General features: G+C 40.9%; 1 protein-coding gene across 4 annotated transcripts in view; it reads left to right on the top strand.

The window, feature by feature from the left end:
- Positions 1 to 9,760, top strand: part of Il18r1 (interleukin 18 receptor 1) — a 34,896-nt gene extending 25,136 nt beyond the window's left edge. For 3 of the 4 annotated variants that reach the window (XM_042266161.2, XM_015998921.3, XM_076557359.1), the window contains 3 exons: positions 1,275 to 1,433; positions 5,803 to 5,961; positions 7,448 to 9,760. In XM_042266161.2, coding sequence (XP_042122095.1) covers positions 1,275 to 1,433; positions 5,803 to 5,961; positions 7,448 to 7,803 — 674 coding nt within the window. In that variant the 3' untranslated portion in view covers positions 7,804 to 9,760. Of the gene's footprint in view, positions 1 to 1,274; positions 1,771 to 5,802; positions 5,962 to 7,447 lie in introns of those variants that run through there. The other variant, XM_076557360.1, reaches the window with a different exon arrangement.
- The last annotated feature ends 2,552 nt before the right edge of the window (positions 9,761 to 12,312 follow it).

Here is a 12,312-nt window from a genome sequence, read left to right as displayed (position 1 = left end):
TTTTACTGGAAAAAAAATGATCTCTTAAAAAGTATACTACATAAGAGGGCAAAAGCTTCAGTCATGCTTATACTGTCTGGTGTGGAAATTCCCACATTGTTGGTATCCCTTCTTGAGAAGAAGCAAAGAAAGAAAAGAAAGAGAAAAAGGAAAAAAGGTAATAAGGTAATGTATATATAGATAGTCACTGTAGCATTGTGTAAACGTAAATACTTAGAATCATTATAAAGATGTATATTGTGAATCAGTAAAATGATTTTGATCTAATGAGGAAATAAAGTGTGATTACTATATAATCTCAGTTAAATAAAAATTTCAGGGTCAAAATTGATTGATTGATTTTTTTTTTATGTGTATGAGTGGTAAACATGTTCACCATACCTGAGCCTGGTGTCCACAGAAGCCAGACAAGGGAGTCAGATTACCTGGAACTAGAGTTACAGATGGTTGTGAGCCTCCATGGAGACGTTGGGAACCAAATCCAGGTCTTCTGCAAGAGTACCAAGTCCCCTTAACCACTGAGTCAGCTCTCCAGCCTCCCCAGAAAGTTTTGATACTGTAAGGCCATTACCACCTTCTTGGAGGGCTGCTAAGAACTATTTTATTCTTTACACTCTTCTGTGGTCTTTCATGTTTATCTATGGTGAATACAAACTGAATCAATCCAGGGGATAGATATACTTGTCTTGAAGGGCATATTGCCTAGAATTTTTCTAAAACCCTGATTGCTGTGTACAAGGCACTGGTAAGCACTCTGTGGAGTGTCTTTTTCATCAGCAACTGTAAATGAAGCAGGAGGTTCATTTATTATTTTCACTTTGCACATGAAGATATTAGGAATTAGAAGCCTCAAAGATCTGATGGAGCCAGTGGAAACCCAGACATCTCTGTCCAGTGCATCCCAGCTGAAGATCATGTACTGTTTGCTCATTCCACGAACTGTGATTCATGTTGAAGTCCTTTGTGTCCTACCCTAGCATCTTATTGCTTCAGAAATCGAAATTCTGCAGATACAGCTGGGCTGAGTGGCCATGCTTTTACTTCATGTCTCTGGGTATCCTTGCATACATTTATAAGTTGGAGTAGAAAGACCCCCACTGCAGACTACCAGAAGGAGTGTGGGGGACTAGGGGGAATATGGAAGCACATGGGGAGACAGATATTCAAATTGGAGTTCAGGGCAAAACTGACAAAGCGATAGTGGGAAATGCTAGCCACATTGCTTTGATTCATGATTTCCTATTTCTCTCTCCCTCCTCTCTTTTTCCCTGCAGAAATGGTTGATATCCCTGGCCATGTCTTCAGGAGAGGAATATTCGTGGCAGTTTTCATCTCTGTGGCAGTTGTCTGTGGGGTGATTTTGTGTGTCATTTATAAAGTCGACTTGGTTCTATTCTATAGACGCTTGGTGGAAAGAGACGAGACATTAACAGGTAACATACTGTGAAACTGGGGCATCCATCCTGTGTTACGTGTTCATGCCTAAATCCAATAAAGGAAACATGAATCTTCGTCTAATTTTGACGACACACTGCTAACAATCTGTGGGATAGGCTCCCAGTCTGGGGGCGGGGGTTACTCTGTAGGTAACATGGGTGCTGTGCAATCTTGTGCTTGTTTGTGATGTTCCAGATGTTTTTCTTTTGGTGTTTCGTGTTTGTGCACTGTCTTCTCCTAAACACCCGGTGCTATCGATCTGGTTGTGTTTATACACACACTGCTGCATACTTTATATCCCCCACACACTCAATAAAGTTGGTTTACATTGAATTTTCTGTCATCCTTGTTCATTATTTTAACTGGGAAAATGAGGCCGTATACTGTACCTGGCAGAACTCTGGAAGCCAAATAATCTCAATTTTAGTCTGCTAGGCCCACCAGCTATTAGCTGCTACTGTGTCTATTGGGATTTTTTTTATCAATATTTTGATGAGAAATGTGATGAGAAATCTCCAAATTTCAAGATAAACTTATGTCCTTAAAAGGTTAACCTAAATCATTGCTTTTGTTTATGTGTGCATGTGTTGTGAGTGTTTATAGGGGGAAAATAACAACCTTTATAGTGATAAAATTCAAAACTTATAAATATATAGCGGGAGACCTTCTCCCATCCTGTCCATGTCTCTGATTCCCATAATGTCCCCACCTACTACTACATCCAATAGACTCTTGACATGGATTCTTCCTTCATATTGCCTTCAAAAAACAGATCTTGGTTTAGTTTCCCTATGTCACTGTTTTCAGGTTTGCTTTATGATTTCTTGTGTGTCTGTCCATGTCATCTGCCTGCCTGCCTGCCTGTCTGTCTTTGAGGCAGAGTCTCATGTTGTCCCAGCTGGCCTCTCTATAATTGTGTTATCATCCTTCCTCCGTCTCCCAAGTGCAGAGGTTCCAGGTATGTGCTCTCACACTCAGTGGTCCTCAGTAACTCATGTCTGTGTAAGCGTTACTCTTTATTTGCCCTCCTTCCGATGGGTGTTGGGGAATCTTGCTTATTTTGCTTTTATGGGGATGCTGTGATGAATGAAGCCAACCATTCATGGATTCCTACTCATGCTGTATTGCCAGAGGGAAGTTTTTCTCAATGGAATTTTGGTAATGCACAGCGGGGCGGTGCAGCTGCTGCTTCCATAGGTGTTGCTGTTTTTTGCCGTCCACACTGCTATATTCCATGCCACCTACGAAAGACAACATAGACTTTTCCTCATAGCCTCACCCTCACACTTTTGGATTCCTGCCAGTTTGATAGATGAGGATTTGAGTGGTTTTAATTTGTATTTCATTTTGTGATGTTGCAAAACACAAGCAACCTTTCCATTCATTTAAAATTTATTTGTGTCTCCTTTTTCAACACATCCACTCTTGGTCCATTTTGTCACTGGGCTTTCTTTTTTTCCTTCTCATTTGCTGGCATTATTTATGTCTTAGGTGGGATTACCCTAGTATCTATAATGTGAAAGGTAAGTATCCCCATGTTGTCTTCTGTCTTTGGTGTGGTGTGCTCATGTGGGAGAGCCGAATATATCTTTATTTTTTTGGTACCTAATTTTGGGATTGTAAATACAAATGACTCCCCCATTAATCTCATGATACAAAGTGATTCTCACATCAGTTCTTCTGGGATTTTTAAAACTTATTTATTTAGTTTTTAGATCATAATAGAATTACATCATCATTTTTATGCTTACAGCTTTTAATATTAATAGCTAGCAGGCACAGGGAATTTGGCTGTCCGTCTGGGTGTATCAACTTGCTTTGAGAAGACATGAGGCAGAGAAGTGGAAAGTCTGTATGCGGTATTTTCTGAATGGTCTTTGCTCAGAAAGACTAATATTTGTATTTGATTGGACATTGAATACCCCTTTTCCTTTTGATTTTCTGTAATATTTTGACCCAGCTTACACATTCTTTTTTTAATTGCTCAAGCTCATTGGTTTTGTTTTATATGTGTGCTCCTGGGTGTATATATGTGCACCACATGTGTGCAAGAGCCTGCAGAAGTCAGAAGAGGGCATCAGATCCCTTGGAACTGGAGCTATAGATGGTTGTAAATCACCATTTGAGTGCTGGGACTTGAACCCGGGTTTTCACCAAGAACAATGAGAACTCACAGTCACTAAGCCATCTTTTCAGCCCCAGTAATTTTTTCAAATCATGCTCTTAACAGTTAGTGTGGCAGCACACAGAAACATTCAGGAACATGCTCTAAGCAGTTTTACTCAGAATGAAGTCCATGAAGAGGTACAGTCCATGGCAAGGATGGACATGAAGAAGTGTCTAGAAAATAAAACCTTTTAGCAGTTACAGCACTGTAGTTGCCAGAGTATGCTTGGTGTTGGTCTCTAAGGGAACAGACATGGAAAGAACCCATCAGCTGAAGAGTGTAAAACACAGCCAGTTGATGGACATAGTTTGTCCAGCTGACTCATTATTATTCTAAATAGCCATTTACATAATGATAGTTTCATTAATTAGAGATCAAAAATACTATTCCATTATTAGTGTCTTCCAGACATAATAGGACTGTCCCATATATGAGTTCACAGAGACTGCAACAGCACACATAAGACCTGCATGGGCTCAAAACAGGCAAAATCCCAGCACTGAGAAGGGGAAGTGGACACAAAGTCCCACCCCTAACCAAGGTGCTGCTTGCAATTGATACCTGCAGGGAAAAGGGAAATTTTCTAAACATTTATTTTAAGCATCTGCTTTGAGACTCTCACCATACAGAGGCGTGGGGGCGGGGGGGTTTAGTGATCAGGACACTGAGGCATATAAACACAGTAAGATATCTTTGATGAGCATATGATTCTGTAGTCTTTATCAGGTTTTCTCATCCATGTAATTCATGCATTTCTGCACAAACAATTGCTTTATATCAGCTATAGGTCCTGACTTAAATCGGTGGAGCAGGGTACTGTGAAAAGAGTTGAGAAAGCTTTTGCCACAAAGAGAAAGCATTGTTTTGAGAACTTGAACGTGAAGAAATAGGACTGGGCCACTGGGCATGGCATATAAGAGCATAGACCCAGAGCTGTTCCATCCCATCTCATTTAAATAAAAGACCCAACTATGTCTACCCTTCAATTCAGTCACTACAGCTCCAACTCCTTGGCCAACTACTAAGTTTTCATGTGATAGAGATAAACCATCCACTACCACCACCCTGCTCCCCCATCTATAACAACTGCATTATTGAAGACATCACTCAAAACTTCCCTCGTTCAGAAAGTATAACCATTGAGGTCCCTCCCCTTCCACTAGCCAGGCTATTTCGTCCATCTTTGTCTGCATGGTAGGATTTTTCATCTGTTAATGTGTCGCTTTCAATTCTTCTCAAGTTGTATTTGTTTCCTGTCTCCTCAACGGATTGCATGAAGCTAAAAGGATGTCACATACATATTTTGGTTACCCAGTGGGGAGAAGGAATTGTCTTTGTTAGCTAGGCAACTTGTTTTCTTCTTTGTTGTTCTCTCAGCCATCTAAATATTTCTCCTGTATCAAGAATTCGATGGGAGCACACTTGAGGATCACTGCCAAGCTTTCAATGGATCATAGGTTTTCCTTTTGACATGTGATACCCTAGGGGCGTGTGTGTGTGTGTGTGTGTGTGTGTGTGTGTGTGTGTGTGTGTATGTTTGTGTGTGTGTGTTTGAGGATCACTGCCAAGCTTTCAATGTATCATAGGTTTTCCTTTTGATATTTGATACCCTAGGGTGTGTGTGTATGTGTGTGTGTGTGTGTGTGTGTGTGTGTTAGACTTTGATATAATTACAATTTCAGACTCTCCCATATACTTCTCAATGCTCTCTTTTAAATCCATAGTCTCTTTTTTCATTGTTGCTAGCATCTTGTTCCAAGGATCCTTATGATTTCTTCCCCTCTCTGGGGTATGGTCTCTGTTTTATTTGTGTCTCTTGCTTTACTTTACTTTGTTTTGACTTTACTTTTTAAAGGTCTTTAAAGAGTAAAACCCAAGGTTGTGGTGTGATAGAGTTGAATGAAATGAACGATCCAAAGTATGACTTACTTCCCAATCCTGGAATGAGGGTCTTCTGGGCTCTGTAATATCTTATTGTGTTTATATCCCTCAATGTACTGATCACTATCCCCCACCCCTCTCCATGGTGAGAATCTCAAAGCCGATGCTTAGAATAGATGTTGAGAAAATTGTTTGCTTGGTGTGCATCTGAGATTTGAAAACCAATAATTTCACTCTCTTTATATATGACTTTGACACAAATTTTTACTTAAAATTTTTTTCTCAATCATGAATTAAGAGTCTACCTTATCTCCTAGATGGCAAAACATACGATGCTTTTGTGTCTTACCTGAAAGAGTGCCATCCCAAGAATGGAGAAGAATACACTTTTGCTGTGGAGACGTTACCCAGGGTCCTCGAGAAACAATTTGGGTATAAGTTATGCATATTTGAAAGAGATGTGGTGCCTGGTGGAGGTAAGAAAGGGAATCCTGGACAGACATTTAATGAAGAGAAGTTTTTAATGAGATGATTGATCATTTTGCCTTAAAAATGTACAAATGGCCAAAGTCTGTTAAGGCAGCAGAGGCCAGTCAGTCGATGGCTAGTTATTAGTTAATTGTGTCAGTCTGGTTAACCAACTTTTCACTGTCACAGTAAGAAATATTGAGAAAATAACTCTAGCCTTTCCTTTTGGACCCATTTCATTTTGCGTCGCAGGTCTGACACCCGAGGAAAGGCACAGGCATCTCCTTTTCTGAGACCCTGCCTCAATAAACAAAGTAGAAGGCAATGGAGGAAGGCACCCAGTGTCCAACTCTGACCTCCATGTACATGTACACACATACATGTGTGGCACATATGCATGTTAAAACATTAACTGATGATGATGATGATGAGGAAGACAGGAAGTAGAGGAAAGGAGGAGGAAGAAAAGAAGGAGAAGCAGGGGGGCCACAAGGAGGAGGAGGAAGAGGGAAGGAGAACACAAATGTCATTATGTCACTATCCATCCCATATTTATTGTGTGCCATGCCTATATTCAGTTAGACCAGGAAGAAAATAGGGCAGTAAATAAGAAATAGCTTTCCTTTCCCCTCACACCACAACTCGGAAAGGGAAAATGTCTTTAAGTGAGAAGTGTAGGCACAGGTTAGATGAGTGTAGTGGTAAACGACTTCTTCCTAGGTGAGACACAGGCCACACTGATGTGTTGGGATCTAGAAGGTACATCATTATTTCAAAAGTATGGGCCCATAGTTTTACTAGCATTTTATTGTATTTCTTTTGATTTCTTTTAAGTTCCTAAGGAAAGAAAAATACAAATTTTTGTTTGTTTTGTTTTTATGGTGAACTGTCATGAGGCTTGGTTGAACTCCCTGGGGTCTAGAGCAAGCTTTGGCATGTATGGTTAGCCATATTTACCTAGTCGCAGCCACATAAAGCCATTTGTGCATTGTCTCTGTGAGCTGTTGGGGTAGGAAAGAAGAATGTGCCTGAGTGTTTGCTTCCCACCCCTTTAGGGGGAAGACCTGCCTCTGGTCTAAAATAATGGGTGTTTTTGGCTAGCTTAGGTTATTGTTTTGTTTTCATCTGGGTTAAGTCTGCCTGTCACTCACCAGCTGTGTGATGCCAGCAAATTCTTCACTGTTCTGTGCTTTGGCAAAATGGGGGCCACAACAATACCTTTCTATGAGGTGGTTGTCATGGTGAAATGAATCAACATAGACAAAACTTTAAAGACGTTATAGTGTCAGTAAGTGCTAATCGGGTGCTCATAATTATTGCTATTTAGATGATTATTTTGCTGGGTGTCTATAACAGACCAAAAAATGGCTTATTTTAAAGAAAACCTTGTTAGTGCAGCCAAAAGATAAACATTGCTAAATAAGAGTGTGTAATAGTTTTTCCTCCATGCCCACCCTATAGTTGGCTGAACTGACGCCAATCTTGCTCTTCCAGCTGTTGTTGATGAGATCCATTCACTGATAGAGAAAAGCCGGAGGCTCATCATCATCCTCAGCCAAAGCTACCTGACTAACCAGACCAGGCTCGAACTTGAGAGTGGACTCCACGAAGCGCTGGTGGAGAGGAAGATTAAAATCATCTTAATCGAATTTACTCCAACCAACAGCTGCACTTTCCTGCCCCCATCACTGAAGCTCCTAAAGCCTTACAGAGTTCTGAAATGGAAAGCTGACAAGTCCCGTTCTTACAACTCGAGGTTCTGGAAGAATCTTCTTTACTTGATGCCGGCCAAGGCCATCAAGCCATGGAGAGAAGAATCTGAAGCATTGCCAGTTCTTTCGGAACCTTGATCTTCAGCAAAGCTGAGTGTCAAAAGGAACTGAGGCACCATTTGAGGCCGAGCATGTGCCTTTTCACAACAGGGGCTGTTGTGCGAAATACTGAATTCCATGATCATCCCTCCCATTTGCAGTTAGAAGATAAGATTTGTCATTGGGTCATAATAGATGAAACAAAACCTAAGCTCCCAGAAGACCGTGGGATTCGCACGAAATCATTCTATTATTCTTCCTTCCCTTAGAGCAGTGGTTCTCAACCTGTGGGTCCAGAACCCTTTAGCAAACCTCTGTCTTCAAAACTATTTACATTAATGATTCATAGCAGTGGCAAATTTTCAGTTATGAAGTAGCAATGAAAATAATTTTATGGTTCGAGGTCGCCACAGATGAGGAACTATATTAAAAGGTCGCAGCTTTAGGAAGGTTAAGAACCACTGCCCTAGAGCTACCTACACACTTAACCCCATATTCAGCAAGGGTGGGGGCTAGACACCCAAACTGATTTATGCCCAGAACAAGGCATTTTCTATGAACCAGCCTTTATTACAGCTCAAGGCTACACAGCTCCCTACCAGGCTTGGGAGGTGGATGGAGGTGGTGGGAGAGCCGTATGCAGACACAGGTAAACAAGGTGGACTTGGCTTCAGGACAAGTTTAGTGTTTCAAGGTATTTCTTAGAAGTTCAGTGAGACATCAGTCAAGATGTCTCACTTCTTATTTAGACCTTTTATGAAACCTTTGAAAGGGGAACCTTAAACACCTTTTTATCATCCGTGTCAGACAAAGATTTCAATTCAGGGAACTCAGTGGCACGTCCAACGTTAGTGGCCTAAGGCTTCTGTTGACTTTATGTAGGTATTCATATATAGGATCATATAAGCTATGAAGCTGCAACAAACAAACAATAATTGCTTGTTGTTTATCAGCTCTTTCAAGTGGGGGGCAGTTCAGCATGGTGGGTGAGAGTGTGACCTGGCCTTTTCAGCCAAACTTGAGTGACAATCTTGGGTTTTCTGCTTCTTTTATGAGTTCTGGACTTTTACCCAACTTCTCATACTGGAGTTTCCTCATCTCTAAAATCAGAGTTGAAAGTAAGTATTCCTACTTCACAAGGGGACTACCAAGCACTCTGTAAATGTGGCTCTTCTTGTTGGTGGCAGTAACTGCCCTCATTCATGCTTGGCTTCAAGATTTAACATTGGAGCAACTGGGAGCCAGAGTTAAGGTGGGAAAACAGGACTGAGGAGGGAAGCTTCTTTGGCTTCAGTAGCAAATTGAGAGAAGGGCACAGGAGAAGCATAGCAAAACAACACACACACACACACACACACACACCATCTCTCTATTGGAATGCACATCTCTTGGGCACTGAAAGACACTTCTCTCTAAAGGGACCTGTCATCTTGGGGCCTTCTCATGGTTCAAAACAATGGGTCTGTGGGAATTATTTCTCTCTCTCTCTCTCTCTCTCTCTCTCTCTCTCTCTCTCTCTCTCTCTCTGTGTGTGTGTGTGTGTGTGTGTATTTGTGTGTGGATGCTGACCTTGCATGGGAAGATACAAAGAAGATTCAGGGAAGTCCAAAGCTGTCTGTTTGCAAGCTTGCTAATGCCAGAGTACAGCAGGAATGTTCTAGAAAAGTCTAGAGCAAAGACTGTTTAGAACAGATATAGTAGATTTTGAAAGAAAGGAAAAAAAAAACAAAAAGAATGGGGATTCTCAAGTAATTTTTGTATCTCATGACTTCACATGCTAATTGGCTGGCAAAAAAAAAAAGATAGATTCAACAAATGCTTTATGTCCTATGTGTTAAAGTACAGAATCAGAAGAAATTTTGTTGTTTTGAGAATGTTTGGTAAATAAAATTGCATTGTTTCATTTTTTTTATTACTCATGCTCTGACACATGAAGTTTATTTCATATGAAATATATTTTACATTAAATTTGCTAAATACATTCATTAGATGTGAACTGTCTCTTGACTCCTTTTCATTTATTTTAAGACTCCACTCCTTCATTCACAACATAGATTCCCCCTGGTTTTAAGGCGGCAAGGGAAATTCAACATGGCCCTCCCACAGCTATCTTTTTTTTCACACAAGGTTTCTCTGTGTAGTCCTGGCTGTCTTGGAACTCACTCTGTAGACCAGGTTGGCCTCAAACTCAGAGAAATCTTCCAGCCTCTCCCTCCCGAGTGCTAGGATTAAAGCTGTGCACCACCACCACCACCACCTGGCCGGCTATCATGTTTTAATGCCAGTTATGTTGTGTGTATGTTTTTGAAAAATTTATTCTTTAAATGTTTCATATGTGTACACAATGAAATATCATTTGCTTCTTCTACCTCCTCCTATTCTCCAGCACATTTCCCATGCAATACTTGTCCTCATTTTAAAAATAACCCACGAAGTTCAGTCAGTGCTACACATGAATTGGGCCATCCACTAGAAAGTGTGCAAGCTTACTAGTAAGCACATCCCCAAAGAAGAACAATCCTTTCTCATCTAGCAGCTATCAACTGCCAACAGCTCTTCACTTAGGGCTAAATCCTCACAACCTCCTCCATGATCCATGCTGGAATTTTCGCTGGTTCGATCTTATGCATGTCTTGTGCAGGTATCCACAGCTGCAGTGAATTCAGAGTGCAATGGCCATGTCATGTCTGGCCTCTCTCCCATCCTCCACCTCTTACGTTATTTCTGCTTCCTCTTCCAGTATGTCTCCTGGGCCTTGGCAGGAGGCAGGGAGGAGTTAAAGATGTCTTATTTAGGGCTGAGCACTTTTAGTCATCTATTGTAAGGACCATTATGAGTCTTTGAATTGATTGTCACTCACTAAAACAAAAAACAAACAACAACAACAACAACAAAACAAGCGTCTTTGATCAAGGTTGAGAGAAGCCCAGATCTATATGCATAAACATAGATATTTAGAAGAAATTTTGACAATATAGCCATTTAGCAATGACAATATGTAGATGAACGGTCTTGTTAAATAAGAAACATAGAGCCAATGCAGAAATAAAAGCCCAAGAGGTCAGAGCTAAAAACTTTACCCTTCACTGCTGCTATTGTCTTCTTCAGCAAGAGAGAGCTACTTCCTGTCTGTCTTTTTTATAGACTTTCTATTCTGCCTTCTCATTGGTTGTAAACCCAATCACATGACCTCCTCGCCACTGCCTGTCTGTACAGACCTCCAGGTCTTCTATTGTTGGTATTGAGGTTAAAGGCGTGTCTCCATGCTGGCTGTATCCTTGAACACACAGAGATCTGCCTAGCTCTGCCTCCCAAGAGCTGGGATTAAAGGTGTGCACCACCACCACCACCACCACCACCACCACCACCACCACCACCACCGCCCAGTTCTTTGCTATGGCTTGCTATTAGCTCTGACCCCCAGGCAACTTTATTTATTAACATACAAATGAAATCACATTTCAGTACAAATAAAATGTCACCACAACAATAATTGGTTCCACTCAAGTACTATGCCCTCCCCAGCCATGGGCTTTTGACCATGTTGGTAATACCAGGTATGAATTCCCTCTTGTGGAGTGATCTTCACATACATTCTGAAAGTGGTTGGTTACTCCATACACTTACACCACTAATGCACCAGTAGTCAGACTTTGCATGGTATGTCAGTATTTTAGCATGTAGGCTCCAGTACTGGGTAAGAGTATTTATGTTTTTTCTTTTACATCAGTCTGCATAGCACCATTCACCATGAACACTGGTCAGTAGGGAGGAAGAATAACTCAGATCTAGAAAGATAAATGCTTTGTGTTTTTTCTCATATACAGATCTCGGATTCAAATCTTTGACATTTCTATACCTATAATGTGGAATATGAGTGTGTAACTTTAACTTTTAACTTTCATGCAGAGTAAGGACAGAATTCTATCCCATTCCTCCCTAGGCCACACAATATTAAATTCAAGAACTTAAACATAGTTGGCCCTCACATGCCAGTTAAGAAATGTTCATCTTTTAAAATTAATTTAGGTATTTGAGCGTCTTTCTCTTCCATAATTTCTGATGTCCTTAATCTGAGAAATCAATTTTAAACTATCAGAATGACCCTCTCTTTCAAGGAGCACCTATTGCTGTTAGAAGTATTTATTAAATTAGAATGACAGTCACTCAAAGAATCCTGAAGTTCCATGACCCACATATTTCATGGAACTTGAGACCTGTTACGTCCAGGAACATTATCACAGTACCATGCCCGACTCTCCCATGAGGCCAAGACAGAAAGGGACATGTTTACTCTTCAGCATTGCTTGTTGGAAAGTGAGGCTGTAGGTGAACATTTTGAAGGCTTTGGGCACTTTTCTGGGAAGGCAGCATATGCCACAAATGCACAAAGCAGGCTTCACAAATAGGAAGCTGGCTGCTTAGGAACGGCTCAGAGTTGGGAAAGAGCAAAGGCGTATTCAGGATGCCTTCTAAGGCATTCAGACTGGGGCACAAATACAAAGCCAGATGGAAGCACACCTTTGGCTGAGGCATGACCGTATATAT

Source organism: Peromyscus maniculatus, chromosome 21 (genome assembly GCF_049852395.1).
Source record: "Peromyscus maniculatus bairdii isolate BWxNUB_F1_BW_parent chromosome 21, HU_Pman_BW_mat_3.1, whole genome shotgun sequence".
Taxonomy (NCBI): Eukaryota; Metazoa; Chordata; class Mammalia; order Rodentia; family Cricetidae; genus Peromyscus; species Peromyscus maniculatus.
This window is presented reverse-complemented; position numbering and strand designations above follow the sequence as displayed.